This window comes from Girardinichthys multiradiatus, chromosome 2 (genome assembly GCF_021462225.1).
Source record: "Girardinichthys multiradiatus isolate DD_20200921_A chromosome 2, DD_fGirMul_XY1, whole genome shotgun sequence".
In the NCBI taxonomy this organism is placed as follows: Eukaryota; Metazoa; Chordata; class Actinopteri; order Cyprinodontiformes; family Goodeidae; genus Girardinichthys; species Girardinichthys multiradiatus.
Window position 1 is genome coordinate 43,479,452 of NC_061795.1, and position 12,312 is coordinate 43,491,763.

The 12,312-nt window shown below is 43.8% G+C and overlaps 2 protein-coding genes across 4 annotated transcripts in view; both read right to left on the reverse strand.

Moving 5' to 3' along the window:
• lamb1a (laminin, beta 1a) overlaps positions 1 to 2,472 on the reverse strand; it is a 32,713-nt gene extending 30,241 nt beyond the window's left edge. Inside the window, exons 1-2 of the mRNA XM_047346866.1 lie at positions 2,349 to 2,472; positions 1,033 to 1,247 (exon numbers count right to left, since the gene is read on the reverse strand). Of these exons, the coding sequence (XP_047202822.1) occupies positions 1,033 to 1,247; positions 2,349 to 2,379 (246 nt within the window). The 5' untranslated portion in view covers positions 2,380 to 2,472. The remainder of the gene's footprint in view (positions 1 to 1,032; positions 1,248 to 2,348) is intronic.
• Positions 2,473 to 5,003: 2,531 nt separating this feature from the next.
• lamb4 (laminin, beta 4) overlaps positions 5,004 to 12,312 on the reverse strand; it is a 56,195-nt gene continuing 48,886 nt past the window's right edge. The window contains exons 32-37 of one of the 3 annotated variants that reach the window (XR_007035063.1): positions 12,031 to 12,238; positions 11,791 to 11,926; positions 11,556 to 11,720; positions 11,327 to 11,480; positions 10,276 to 10,343; positions 5,253 to 5,289 (exon numbers count right to left, since the gene is read on the reverse strand). Coding sequence is in view for 2 of the 3 variants with exons in the window: in XM_047345081.1 (XP_047201037.1) it covers positions 5,150 to 5,289; positions 11,327 to 11,480; positions 11,556 to 11,720; positions 11,791 to 11,926; positions 12,031 to 12,238 (803 nt within the window). In the remaining variant the exon portion in view is untranslated. Of the gene's footprint in view, positions 5,290 to 10,275; positions 10,344 to 11,326; positions 11,481 to 11,555; positions 11,721 to 11,790; positions 11,927 to 12,030; positions 12,270 to 12,312 lie in introns of those variants that run through there. The other 2 variants (XM_047345081.1, XM_047345093.1) reach the window with 2 other exon arrangements.

A 12,312-nucleotide genomic window follows, 5' to 3' on the forward strand; every position in this document is an offset into this window, starting at 1 on the left:
CGAGCCACCTAAACTGGCTCCTCTCGATGTGGAGGAGCAGCGGCTCTACTCCAAGCCCTTCCCGGATGGCCGAGCTCCTCACCCTATCTCTAAGGGAGTACCCGGCCACCCTACGGAGGAAGCTCATTTCAGCCGCTTGTATCCGGGATCTCGTTCTTTCGGTCATGACCCAAAGTTCATGGCCATAGGTGAGGGTAGGAATGTAGACCGACCGGTAAATCGAGAGCTTTGCTTTTCGGCTCAGCTCTCTCTTCACCACAACGGACCGGCACAGCGCCCCATTACTGTGGCAGCTGCACCGATCTGTCTGTCGATCTCCTGCTCCATTCTTCCCTCACTCGTGAACAAGACCCTGAGATACTTGAACTCCTCCACTTGAGGCAGGAACTCCCCTCCAACCTGAAGAGGACAAGCCACCCTTTTCCGGTCGAGCAGCAAGAAACTGATTATTATAAACTTATATAATTCAATATAGCACTAATACACACACTACAACAGCAGCTCTGTGTTTTCTTGTTTCGCCAGGAAAGATTTCCTGAAAAGGTTTTAGTCATAGCCGTCTTTATATGGCGGAAGATATTTAATGTATCTGACCGAGGTCTTCTTTATTTGGGTAAGCATCTTGTTTGATCCGTTCTAATCACACTGACTGACACAAACAGCTCAGAACCCAGAAGAAAAGTTCCCGTTTGAATTAAATCTAGTTCACATGCAGACCAATAATGGGATAGAAAATATATGATTAACAAATGTCATGTAATAACAGGAGTGAAGAGGTAGGATTATCAGGCAGTTACTAGAGCATCTGACAGTCAGACAACCAGAGACAAAGAGGATGTTTCTTCACAGTGCTAGGTTGGATGAGGCCGACTGGTGGGATCCTGACCGACAGGTGTTACAGTTTCTCCATGTTGGAACCAATGGGTACATCAAGGTAACGTTCCGATACAATCACCTGAACTCATCAATCTTGAAGAAATGAGCAGAAAAACTACGAAACAGGCCTATTTTTTATGTTTAAAGGCGTCTTACCTGTAAGTGGCTGACAATGCAAAACGGTTCTGGGCGCTTCAGTCCACAGGTAGAGGTGGATGACAGCTGGTGAGCTCGGCCAATCAGAAGATCCCCTGTTGCTGGGTAACAGCTGCCTTCAGTGCACACGTCGCTAAACTCTGGGAGGCTGATTGTATCTGGGGCTCCGCCCAGTGAGTCTCCAACCTCCTGAGCACAGGTGATCACCTGCAGAGCTGAGAGCAGAGGAACAAACTCAACCATGTAGACCTTTGAGGATGATGAGCAGACACGTCTCAGTGTGTTGAAGGTGGATGGGTTTAAACCTGGCCACTATGATAACATCCACTGACCTTCTAACCTGCTGTGCAGCCCTCCCTGTCATGAGTTTAAAGTGGCCAATAGCGAGCCAAAACTTGACAAATAACCTAAGAACAGATGAGGCACACCTGAGTTTCAGACCGTATCATACAGTTCTGTTCTATCTGATTTATTAAATTTTTATCTCCATCAGACTTATTTCAAATCATATTTATTTGGTCTCCCTTCCATTAAACTGAACCCTAATTGGATCCGGTTTTTCAATCATCAGACCGATCTGAGATCAGATTTATTTAGTTTTTCTCAATCAGACGGATTTCAGGTCATTGTTATTCATTTTCTTCTCTTCAATCAGTCTGATCTCAGATTACTTCGGGTTTTCAATCATCAGTCTGATCTCAGATCAGATTTATTCAGTCGTTGCCTCCATCACCAATTTCAGATTCATTCAGTTTTTCAAATCATAAGACTGATCGTAGATCAGATTTATTTAGTTTTTGTCTCCATTAGACTGATCTCAGATTCATTCAGTTTTTCAATCATCACACTGATCTCAAGTCAGATTTATTTAGTCTCCCTTCCATAAGACTGAACCCAAAGTGGGATCCAGTTTTTCTCCATCAGACTGATCTGTGATTAGGTTTTACTGATTAAATCATCATTCTTTCAAACATCAATAAACTGAGCAGTTCAATTGATCCAAACTCAGCAGACAAAAGAGAAAGTTTCTTGAAAGTTTTTAGTACTTTCTACAGATTTGTTTTCAGACTCACAACTTTCATTTTTAAGTTAAAGTTTCTCTGCGTCTCTGATTGAAAAGAGCTGTTTCAGGATTTCCTCGGTTCCGGTTTGGATCTGATCCGAGTCGGTTCCAGAAAACCTTTTCGTTGAGTTCTCGGTGTATATAAAACTAAAGTGTAATAGGTAGTTTGAAACTGCAGCTGATCTCAGGTCAGAATAACGGCTTCTGGGGTTTGTCTGGAAAACCTCAGCAGAACCGGGTCAGATTTACTCACCAAGCAGCGCCGTGAGCCGGAGCTGCAGCATGATCCACTACCAGAACCACCGATGAAAACCTACAGAAACCAGGACTCCTGAGACCCCCGTAGACACTCTGATGATCCAGTGGGCACTCAGAACCCCCCTCCCTCAGGATCTTCAGAACTCCGCCTACTGAAATCCACCTCCCCCTTTCCGGACCGTCAGATTAAAACCACCCGAACAGAATGCTTGACCGAACTTAAAGCAGTCCGGAACCAGAAAAGAACTCGAACTCGAGTTTATAGGATAAAACCTGAAGCTAAGTAAAGAAATCTGGACTGATCTGTGAAGCCAGCTGATCTGAAGTCAGCAGAACATCTTTTAGACAATGAAAATATTTTAAATTACAGGCAAACAAAGAAAGAAACAGTTCAAAATGAGAACGTTCACGGATCGGATCCCAGATCCGATTTAGTTTGAAAATGTTCAGTCTAAGGAGGTTTGGTAACATTCATGGTATCGTCATCGATCATTGATTACTGATTAGTGCTCATTTGTATTTTTAAAAACATTTTCCTTTCTCACTCTTAACCCCCACCCCTCCGCCCCCAGGAAGACAAAGACATTCCTGAGCCCCCAACCCTCCCCCTCGGATGAAGCTCACCTGCAACAACAAAGCAGGAGTGTGTGTGGGGGTGTGTGTACTTTTATGTTACCTACTCAGGACCTTTTCTGGTATTTTCACTCAAGGCAAAGCCTGGCCCTTATGCAGCAAATCCAACATTGTAGTGTTAAGGCTGTGGTGTCAGTTAAGATCAGGGTAATGTACTGATAACGGTTCGGGTCCGATCACGTGTTTGGGTGAGGAGTTACTAAAATGAATGGAAGTTCATACAAGGTCCTAATTTTGTTAAAAATAAAAACTTGTGGGTGTGATATATCTGCAGACCACATGTTCAGTGTTTACCCGTAAAGCACTGCTGTCCCACTGAGTCCTGGGATGTTCAGCTGGGTTTCTCCCGCCCTCCTCCAGGTGTTTACTGTAAACTTCCTGTTGTATTGTAAGCAAAGTCTGAGTGCTGATTGGTTGCTGCAGATTTGTGTGAGAAACTATGATTCTGTTTTTGTTTTTAAGGAAACCTTGAATCTTTAAACTTTAACACTTGAATAGCCTCGTATCCTTTCCTTCCTTCCATCCTTGTTTATGTTCATCCTTGCATCCTTGGCGCGTTTCCTTCAAACATCGGACCCTGACAAATCAATAGAGATGATGATCTGTGTCTCACTATAATCTTAAGCACTCTGGTTTCCTTGTCACTTGCAGAGTCATCAGGTTCGACTCTTTAAATAAAAACATGATGGTTTCTCTGTTTTGTCAATTTGGAGATTAAAATAATTCACAACTTTTATTTTTGGCTTCATCATTTAAATCAGTAGTCCTCAAACCTGCGCTCCCCAACCGTCTGGTTGCCAGCCCTCTGGACCTCCAACCCAAGGTTCCTAGCCCTTTGCTCATTACTCTATTTTTTTTGCATCTCATACCTCATCCAGGACCATCTCCAAATCATTCCATGAAAATCCTCTTTTTCACACATGTAGACATTATCTTTGATTTTATGCAGCGAGCAGGATAACAATAGGGGGCATGTTTATATTGACTTGGACTTTTTTTCTGGAGGCATGTCAAAGGAGGCGGCTGGTATCGCCTTATTTCCCTCTCAATACCATGTTGATAATGATGAGCACAGCAAATGTGGTTGGACTGATCCAGATGGGAGTGTTTCACACATCTGGATTAGTTTGTGCAAATGTTTCCTTGATTTGAGCTATAATGGATTAATTGTAAAAACTGTATTGAAAATGTCATCAAAATTCAGGCTGAAGCTTCTGCAGGAGACCAGTCAAAGCCGACTGTAACAAGAGCACCCCTTGGTGGAAAGAAACAGAATAATCCAAGTTTCATTCATGCAGAAAACACTTCATCTAAAGCAGAAGAAAATGTCATCATGTTTCATTTTTTCAATGCCACAACTCGACAATCTATCCCTGTGAATGATGCAATAAGGGGGGTCTCCTCTGATTGGTGTTGGGCAGTCTTGCTGCCGGGGTGGTGGTGAGGGCCCTGGGCTGCTGGGGAAAAGGGTCGTGAGCTCATCCTGGCGACGCCTTGCTCGACCGGAGAAGGAGGTGTGGCTGGGCTCCTTACATGTCACCCTGTGCCTCTTTGGCCAGTTGGCTGCTCCCCACGTGCTTCACTGACGACTTTCCTCTGTGCATGGCTGCCTTGGGGTGATGCCTTGTGTCTGTCTGCCTGGGGCTGCTGCTGCCTCCTGAAGCAGAGGCCACCGGTCCTTGGCTGTTCTTCGGTGCTGAGTGTTGCATAATCCAAATGGCTGAAGGTCATACAAATACATATGACTATTACAATGAGGCCTGCCTACTTTAATGCTGGAAGTGAGACTGCTGAGGATGAGTGAGAATCAGGATGAAGATAGGAGCATTGTGAGTGAAAGTCCAAAGGCTATGCTGAATGTATTCAGTAAATGGAGGAAAATATGTTGAAATCACAGGACAATAAATGGTAAAATGGTAAATGGACTGCACTTGTATACCGCTTTATCAAGTCTGAGGACCCCAAAATGCTTTACGCTACAATAAGTCATCCACCTAAAGAAATCAGTCAGAGCCGATTCGAATTAAAAAATATTTTTATTTTTATGGAGTAAGGTCTGATCTTTGTCTTTTTATGTTATAAACCTTTACAAACATTCTAAATGAAAGAATTTGTTTCAACATCAGAGACATAAAAACCTAAATTTTCTTTGTTTTCAGGACTTTATGAGGTACAGGCGTCATATCCTTCAGCTCGAGAGGCGATTGCCTTTTGAAGTGACTCCACCGTCTCCAGAAGCTCAGACACCTCGACTACTTTCTTTTTCTTCCTCTGGAGCAGTAGCTGAATCTTCTGCTCCACGTCTGCAGCAAACAGATTTACAAGAAACATTAACCCTGATCAGCCCAAAACATTTTACCGAAACCACATTTAGAACCCACAGGAGAAAACATGAGGGGAACGGTTTCCAGGAACCAGTGTTCCTCATTAAATGTTTCATTAACACTGTTTTTTAACCAAACAAAAACTAGTAGAAAACATTCAGGTTTTTGTACTTTGTTTCATGGCACTAGTGGCATTTATTTTTATTGCGCTCCACCACCGCGCCACGAGCCATTCAGTTTTTTTTCAGCTGATACCACAGATGTCCCTTCCGATCCGATACGGAGTAAAATTCAGGCTGGTATCGGCGATACCGATAAGATACCAATACTCTGTGCAAATACACCTAATGTGCATGGTAAATCTAAGAAGTGTTGCTGTTTCATAATACTAGGTGACTCAAATTGATTAAATAATTAAATGCCACTGTTATTGCACAAGTTTGACAATATCTATATTTTAAAACACCGATTTAACAGTTAAAGCAAATTAGTGTCGGAGTTCTGGGAGTTTCTTTCTGTTTAACTGTTTTACCTGCTACTAACCCCATCCAACCTCTAGACGGCACCAGACGCATGAAGCTGAGTCCACAGGTGTTCTCCATCAGCCTCATCAGGAGAGGAGCTTAAGTACCCAACGTTGCCAACACTCTGGCGCCTGAGTGTTAACCTGCAGTGGTAACTCTAGCTGGCCAAGACAAGTCTCCTTGTGATTATTTTCTGAGTACTTACCTTCTCGTGTCCTCCTTCCCAGGTTACCTCCAGTTCTAAGCTTCTTATTCAGTCTGTGTATGCAGAAGATCCAGACTCTCTCTCCGCAAGAGAACTTCACTGATTATCTTCTCAGTTGGCTGCATTCGGGTTTCAAGCCTCCTCAGGCTTTCTGTGAACAAACCTGGCTCACCCTCCACCGTGCTCCCCTCCAAGATCATCCACCTGGTGCCACCTCCACCTCAAGTGCAAGTGAAACAGAATTACCTGGACCTTTCACTTACCCGACATGCTCCTGGAGTTTTCCATCATCTCACGTCTCCTCCCCCCTGGCGGATCTCCTAATCACCCTCTGTAAGCAAAAATATATCAAGATCAACCCAGAGTATTACCTGTCACTTACCATTGATCCCTTCTCCATACAGCGGCGAGTTCCTGTTTCTCCAGCAAACAAAATATTTCTTAATAAACTTGTTAAAACTTTTCCTGTTTTCCTGAGTGTATATCTGCATGTCTGTCAAAGCAGCTAGAAAAACGATGACAGAACACTCAGGCCAATCTGACCCAGCAGATACACTCAGGAGGACTCTTTCAGATCATAGCCTCCAGATCCAATCCCATGGAAACTCACTTCGATCACTCCTGGAACAACAATGAACCCAAGACTCTAAATGAATTTATAGCTTTAGCTACTCGAGTTGATAATAGATTGAGAGATAGAACAAAGTCACGTTTTGAAAGGTTTGCTGTGAGATCACAGGCACCTCTGAGCTCAGCTGCAGCACTTCGACCTGAACCACTTACACCTTCTCCAGAACCCATGCAAATTGGTCGGACTCGGCTCTCCCCAGAGGAACGTCAACAAAGAATGGAATCCATGTAGTGTTTATACTGTGGCACACCTTCATCGCCTCATGCCCAGTGCGACCAAAAGAGAGGGTTCGCCAGTTGTAAAGGGGAACCTGACGGACCACCATTTCACCCCTACCAATAACCGATTTACGATACCAGCTACCATCTTGTTCTCCCAAGACTCACTCCATTTATCAGCTCTCATTGACTCAAGAAGTGAGCAAAATTGAATCGACCAATGCTTGGAGAAACAGGCTCAGATCGACACAGAACTCCTTCCTATCCCTCACCTGGTTTCTGCCATTAACGGTGAGAACCTTCAACACATCACACACAAGACCAAGCCTTTAGAATTAATAATATCTGGCAATCATCATGAACTGATATCCTTCTTCATTTTTCCTGTTTCTCAGAATCCCCTAGTGTTAGGATTTCCCTGGCTCCAGAAGCACAGTCCACTCCTTAACTGGTCTAACTGTCAAATTAGTTCCTGGTCCACTAACTGCCTCTCATCCTGTTTACATTCAGCCATTCTACCCAAACAACCAGAACCTGATCCTGGAACAGCAGGGTATCCTGACTTAACTTCAGTTCCCGAGGAGTACATGGATCTAAAACAGGTCTTCAGTAAAACTAAGGCTCTGTTCTTACCCCCTCACAGGCCAAACGACTGCGCCATTGACCTTCTTTCTGGGGCACCTCTGCCCTCCAGTAGACTCTATAATGTCTCACGCCCTGAATGACAGACCCTTGAAAAATATATCACTGAGTCCCTAGCTGCATGCATCATTCGTCCCTCATCGTCTCCACTAGGGGTGGGGTTTTTCTTTGTGGGGAAAAAGGATGGATCCCTTCGTCCATGCATTGACTACAGGGGACACAATCAAGAACAAATATCCTCTTCCACTCATCTCTCCTGCATTCGAACCTGTACAAGATGCTACCATATTTTCCAAATTCGACCTCTGTAATGCTTACCATCTCGTCCGAATCCGCCAGGGGGATGAATAGAAAACAGCCTTTAAGACCCCTTTAGGACATTTTGAGTATCTGGTTATGCCTTTCGGCCTCTGTAACGCCCCGGCCGTATTTTTAGGCCCTAGTGAATGATGTCCTGAGGGACTTCATCAATCGTTTTTGTGTATTTAGATGACAACCTCATTTACTCAAGAAACCTCTCAGAGCATCAACAACACATCCGCTTGGTCCTTCAACGCCTCCAAGAGAACCGCCTATATGTAAAAGCTGAAAAGTGTGAGTTTCACAAGACCTCTGTTAGCTTCCTCGGATTCATCCTAGAGGGTGGGCAGGTTCGTTCAGATCCAGACAAGATTAAGGCTGTACTCGAATGGCCAACTCCTGACTCACGTAAACAGCTTCAACGATTTTTGGGCTTTGCCAATTTTTATAGAAGATTCATCAGAAACAACAAACTGCAGCCCCATTAATCACTCTGACTTCCACAAAACACCCTTTTGAGTGGACTCTACAGGCAGATGCTGCTTTTCATAAGTTCAAGGACAGTTTCTCTCAAGCCCCCATTCTCATTCATCCAAACCCGTCAAAACAATTCACACTAGAAGCTGATTCATCTGATATTGGAGCAGGGACTGTGCTATCCCAAGTTTCTGACTATGATGGCAAACTTCACCCTTGTGCCTTTTTCTCCCGCAGATTCAATGCAGCCGAGAGAAATTATGATGTGGGAGACCAAGAACGCCTGGCAATAAAACTGGCCCTGGAGGAGTGGCGTCATTGGCTGGAGAGCGCTGAACACCCAGTTGTGGTATGGACAGATCATAAAAACCTAGCCTACCTTCAAGCAGCCAAACCCATTAACCCTCGCCAGTCTCGTTGGTTCCTTTTCTTTTCCCGGTTTAACCTCTTGATCTCATACAGACCTGGTTCCAAGAATATCAAGCCTGACGCCCTCTCTCGACAGTTCTCCCCCGGACGACTCTGGCAAGGAGCCTGCTCCCATCCTACCGCAAAGTTGTGTTGTTGGAGCCCTCACGTGGGATGTGGAGAATTTGGTAACCCAGGCCCTCTGAAATGAACCAGATCCAGAACTGGACCCCCAAATCGGACTTACGTCCCAGCAACTGTACAGTCCCGCCTGATCCACTGGTTCCATTCATCCAAGTTCTCAGCCCATCCTGGCTCTAGTCGAACCATCGCCCTCATCTCCAGAAGGTTTTGGTGGCCGTCCCTTCATAGGGACGTCAAAGAGTATGTACAAACCTGTACTATTTGTGCAAGAAATAAGTCCTCTAACCAACCACCCGCAGGACTATTGCAACCCCTTTGTGTTCCTAAGCGGCCCTGGTCACCTATAGCCCTCGACTTTGTCACCGGACTTCCCACTTCAAGAGGTATGACCACCATACTCCCTATTATCGACCGTTTTTCTAAGACCTGTCATCTCACTCCCCTCAGAAAACTACCCTCTGCCCTTCAGACAGCTCAACTTCTGGTGAAGCATATTTTCAGACTCCATGGTATACCTCTGGAGATCTTCTCCGACCGCAGACCTCAGTTCACAGCTAAGGTTTTGAAACAATTCTGTCTAACATTGGGAGCTAAAGTATCTCTGACCTCAGAATATCACCCTCAGTCTAATGGTCAAACAGAGAGGATGAATCAAGAGCTGGAATCCATCCTCCGTTGTTTAACATCAACCAACCCCACAGACTGGAGCCAATTCCTGACATGGGTTAAGTACACTCATAATTCTCACACTTCTGCTGCCACAGGTTTCTCCCCTTTCGAAGCTTCTCTGGGCTACCAACCACCATTGTTTTCCGCTGACGAGAAAGAGATCTCAGTCACTTCTGTACATCATCACATCCGTAGATGCAAACACATCTGGACAGCCACCACACAAGCCCGTCAACGCACCACTGAGCAGAACAAAAAGGTATGCAGACAGGAAAAGGGTTCCAGCTCCCCAGTACCAGCCTGGTCAGAAGGTTTGGCTCTCGTCACGTGACATCCCTCTAAAATAAATGTCCAAGAAATTCGCCCATAGGTTCATTGGCCCGTATAAGATTGAGGCAGTTATCAGTCCTTCAGCTGTCCGCCTGAAGCTTCCTTCGAGTCTCTGCATTCATCCAACGTTCCACGTCTCCCAGATCAAACCAGTCATCTCAAGTCCTTCTTCCCAGGTTACCTCCAGTTCTAAGCTTCTTATCCAGTCTGCGTATGCAGAAAATCCAGACTCTCTCTCCGCAAGAGAACTTCACGGATTATCTTCTCACTTGGCTGCATTCGGGTTTCAAGTCTCCTCAAGCCTCCTGTGAACGAACCTGGCTCACCCTCCACCGTGCTCCCCTCCAAGATCATCCACCTGGTGCCACCTCCACTTCAACTGCAAGTGAAACAGAATTACCTGGACCTTTCACTTACCCGACACACTCCTGGAGTTTTCCATCATCTCACTTCTCCTCCCCCCTGGCGGATCTCCTAATCACCCTCTGTAAGCAAAAATATATCAAGATCAACAACCCAGAGTATTACCTGTCACTTACCATTTATATTTCTTAATAAACTTGTTAAAACTTTTCCTGAGCGTATTTCTGCATGTGGGTCAAAGCAGCTAGAAAAACGATGACAATTAGATTGATTGTGAATAACAATACATACATTTTATAGGTAAAATGCTATTTTAAAAAAAATCTTTTCTTGTATATATTTTTTAAGTTCACCTTAGCTGTTTTTTTTGCAATTGCTCGGTATAATTTAATGACACCTTGTTTATGTATTCTACTTTAAACAATCAATTCCTTAGGAAACCTTACTTTAATCGAGGCTTTTTTGCCTATAAGATTATCTCAATGATACACATATTATTACTCCTAGCGGAACTCATGCAGCTATTTGCTGAAGCATATATTTATTTTATTAATTATTTTATAACCTTATTAATTCATTTGAATGCTACTTCGCATTACCCAGGCGGAAGGAAAAGTAGTCCCCACAAACCAGAGAATTTAGACAAGATCTTAATAGTTAACTTTCTTCGCACTGTGTTCCTGTAATTATATACATTGCCTCAAATGACTGAAGATATTTGATTTGAGAATTGATTTTAGATCAGGTAGCGGATGTAATTGATATTTCAGCATCAATCTGTACATCGCTAGACAGATTGTTTTTATTCCTAATTTTTTTTTTAAAACAACCAAGTTCCTTAAATTATCCAAAAATGTCTAAACTACACAAAATCTGACACATTTGTCCCCAAGGACAAAAAAATGTCTCATTGCAAACCACAGGAAATGTTATTTTTGATCCCATATTTGTCTTAAAACAAACTAATGTAATCCTATACGTTATTATTTAATTTGGGACTACAACCACTTTTTAAGTGCCCAGCTACTAAAATAAGCGTGTGCCACTTTGTCACTTTTGATGTTGGATAGCAGTGTGTGTGCACTCTTAGACTGATTGTTAAAACCTTGTATCTGTTGGAGTCTGTCCTCCATTTGTCTCTGCATGCCTTCGGCCTCCTTCAAGATTTTCTTCAGTCGATCTGCAGCTTCGTTTTCAAGTGTTTGATTCAAGCGTTTTTGCTTTAAAAGCTGAAACTGCTCATGAACGTCCTTCAGCTCCTGTTGGAGAGAAATTGTCTCAGAAATACGGTCTAACCAGTGTGATCTGGGCTGCTAACAGTTTTCAGATTTTACCGTTTCATTAGAAATGTTGGTAAATGCTGACTCTGCAGCCTCTCTGGCCTCTTTGGCTATCTCTCGGTTCTGCTCTGTTTTATTTTTCACAGCTTCGATCTCTTCCAGCAGACCTGTAGGCCAATTCATCAGCTTAGACTCAGTGCGGCTCACTTTGTTTTCCACCTGAAACAAGGCAGAACCCCCATCAGTACCAATCAGGATGAGGTGATTGCTGTAAAAATGGGAATTTTACCTCTTGGATTCGGTTTTTGGCCTCGTCTCTGTCCTGATTTGCCATCTCCAGGTAATCGTTGGCTTTGCTCTGAGCGCTGTCTGCTGTAAAAATGTCTCTGAGGATCTCCTTAATGTTAATGTTTTTAGTCCGCTCCCTGTTAAAATGAAAATATGGATTTATCAAAATGGTTTATGAAGAGAACTGTGCTCTCGCTACTTCTGTGTTAAATTATCATGTTTTGCGGTTTCAGACACTAACCTGATTTCTGTTGCTTTCTGCAGCAGCTCCTGGGCTGTTTTGGCTTCATCCTGCAGCTCCTTCATGTCATCCTGGAATTTGGTGGCCCCATTCAACAGATTGTTGATGTCCTTGATCATCGATCGGATCTCAGCAAATGAGCGCGGTAATTGGATGCTCAGGACAGCGTTTGACATTTTCTCAATCTCATCTGGATGAACCATTTCATCTGCCAAGAAGGATAGGGACAGAGATGTTTCCTACAGTGAGACACATCACTGATATGTTTTAGAGAACAGTAGG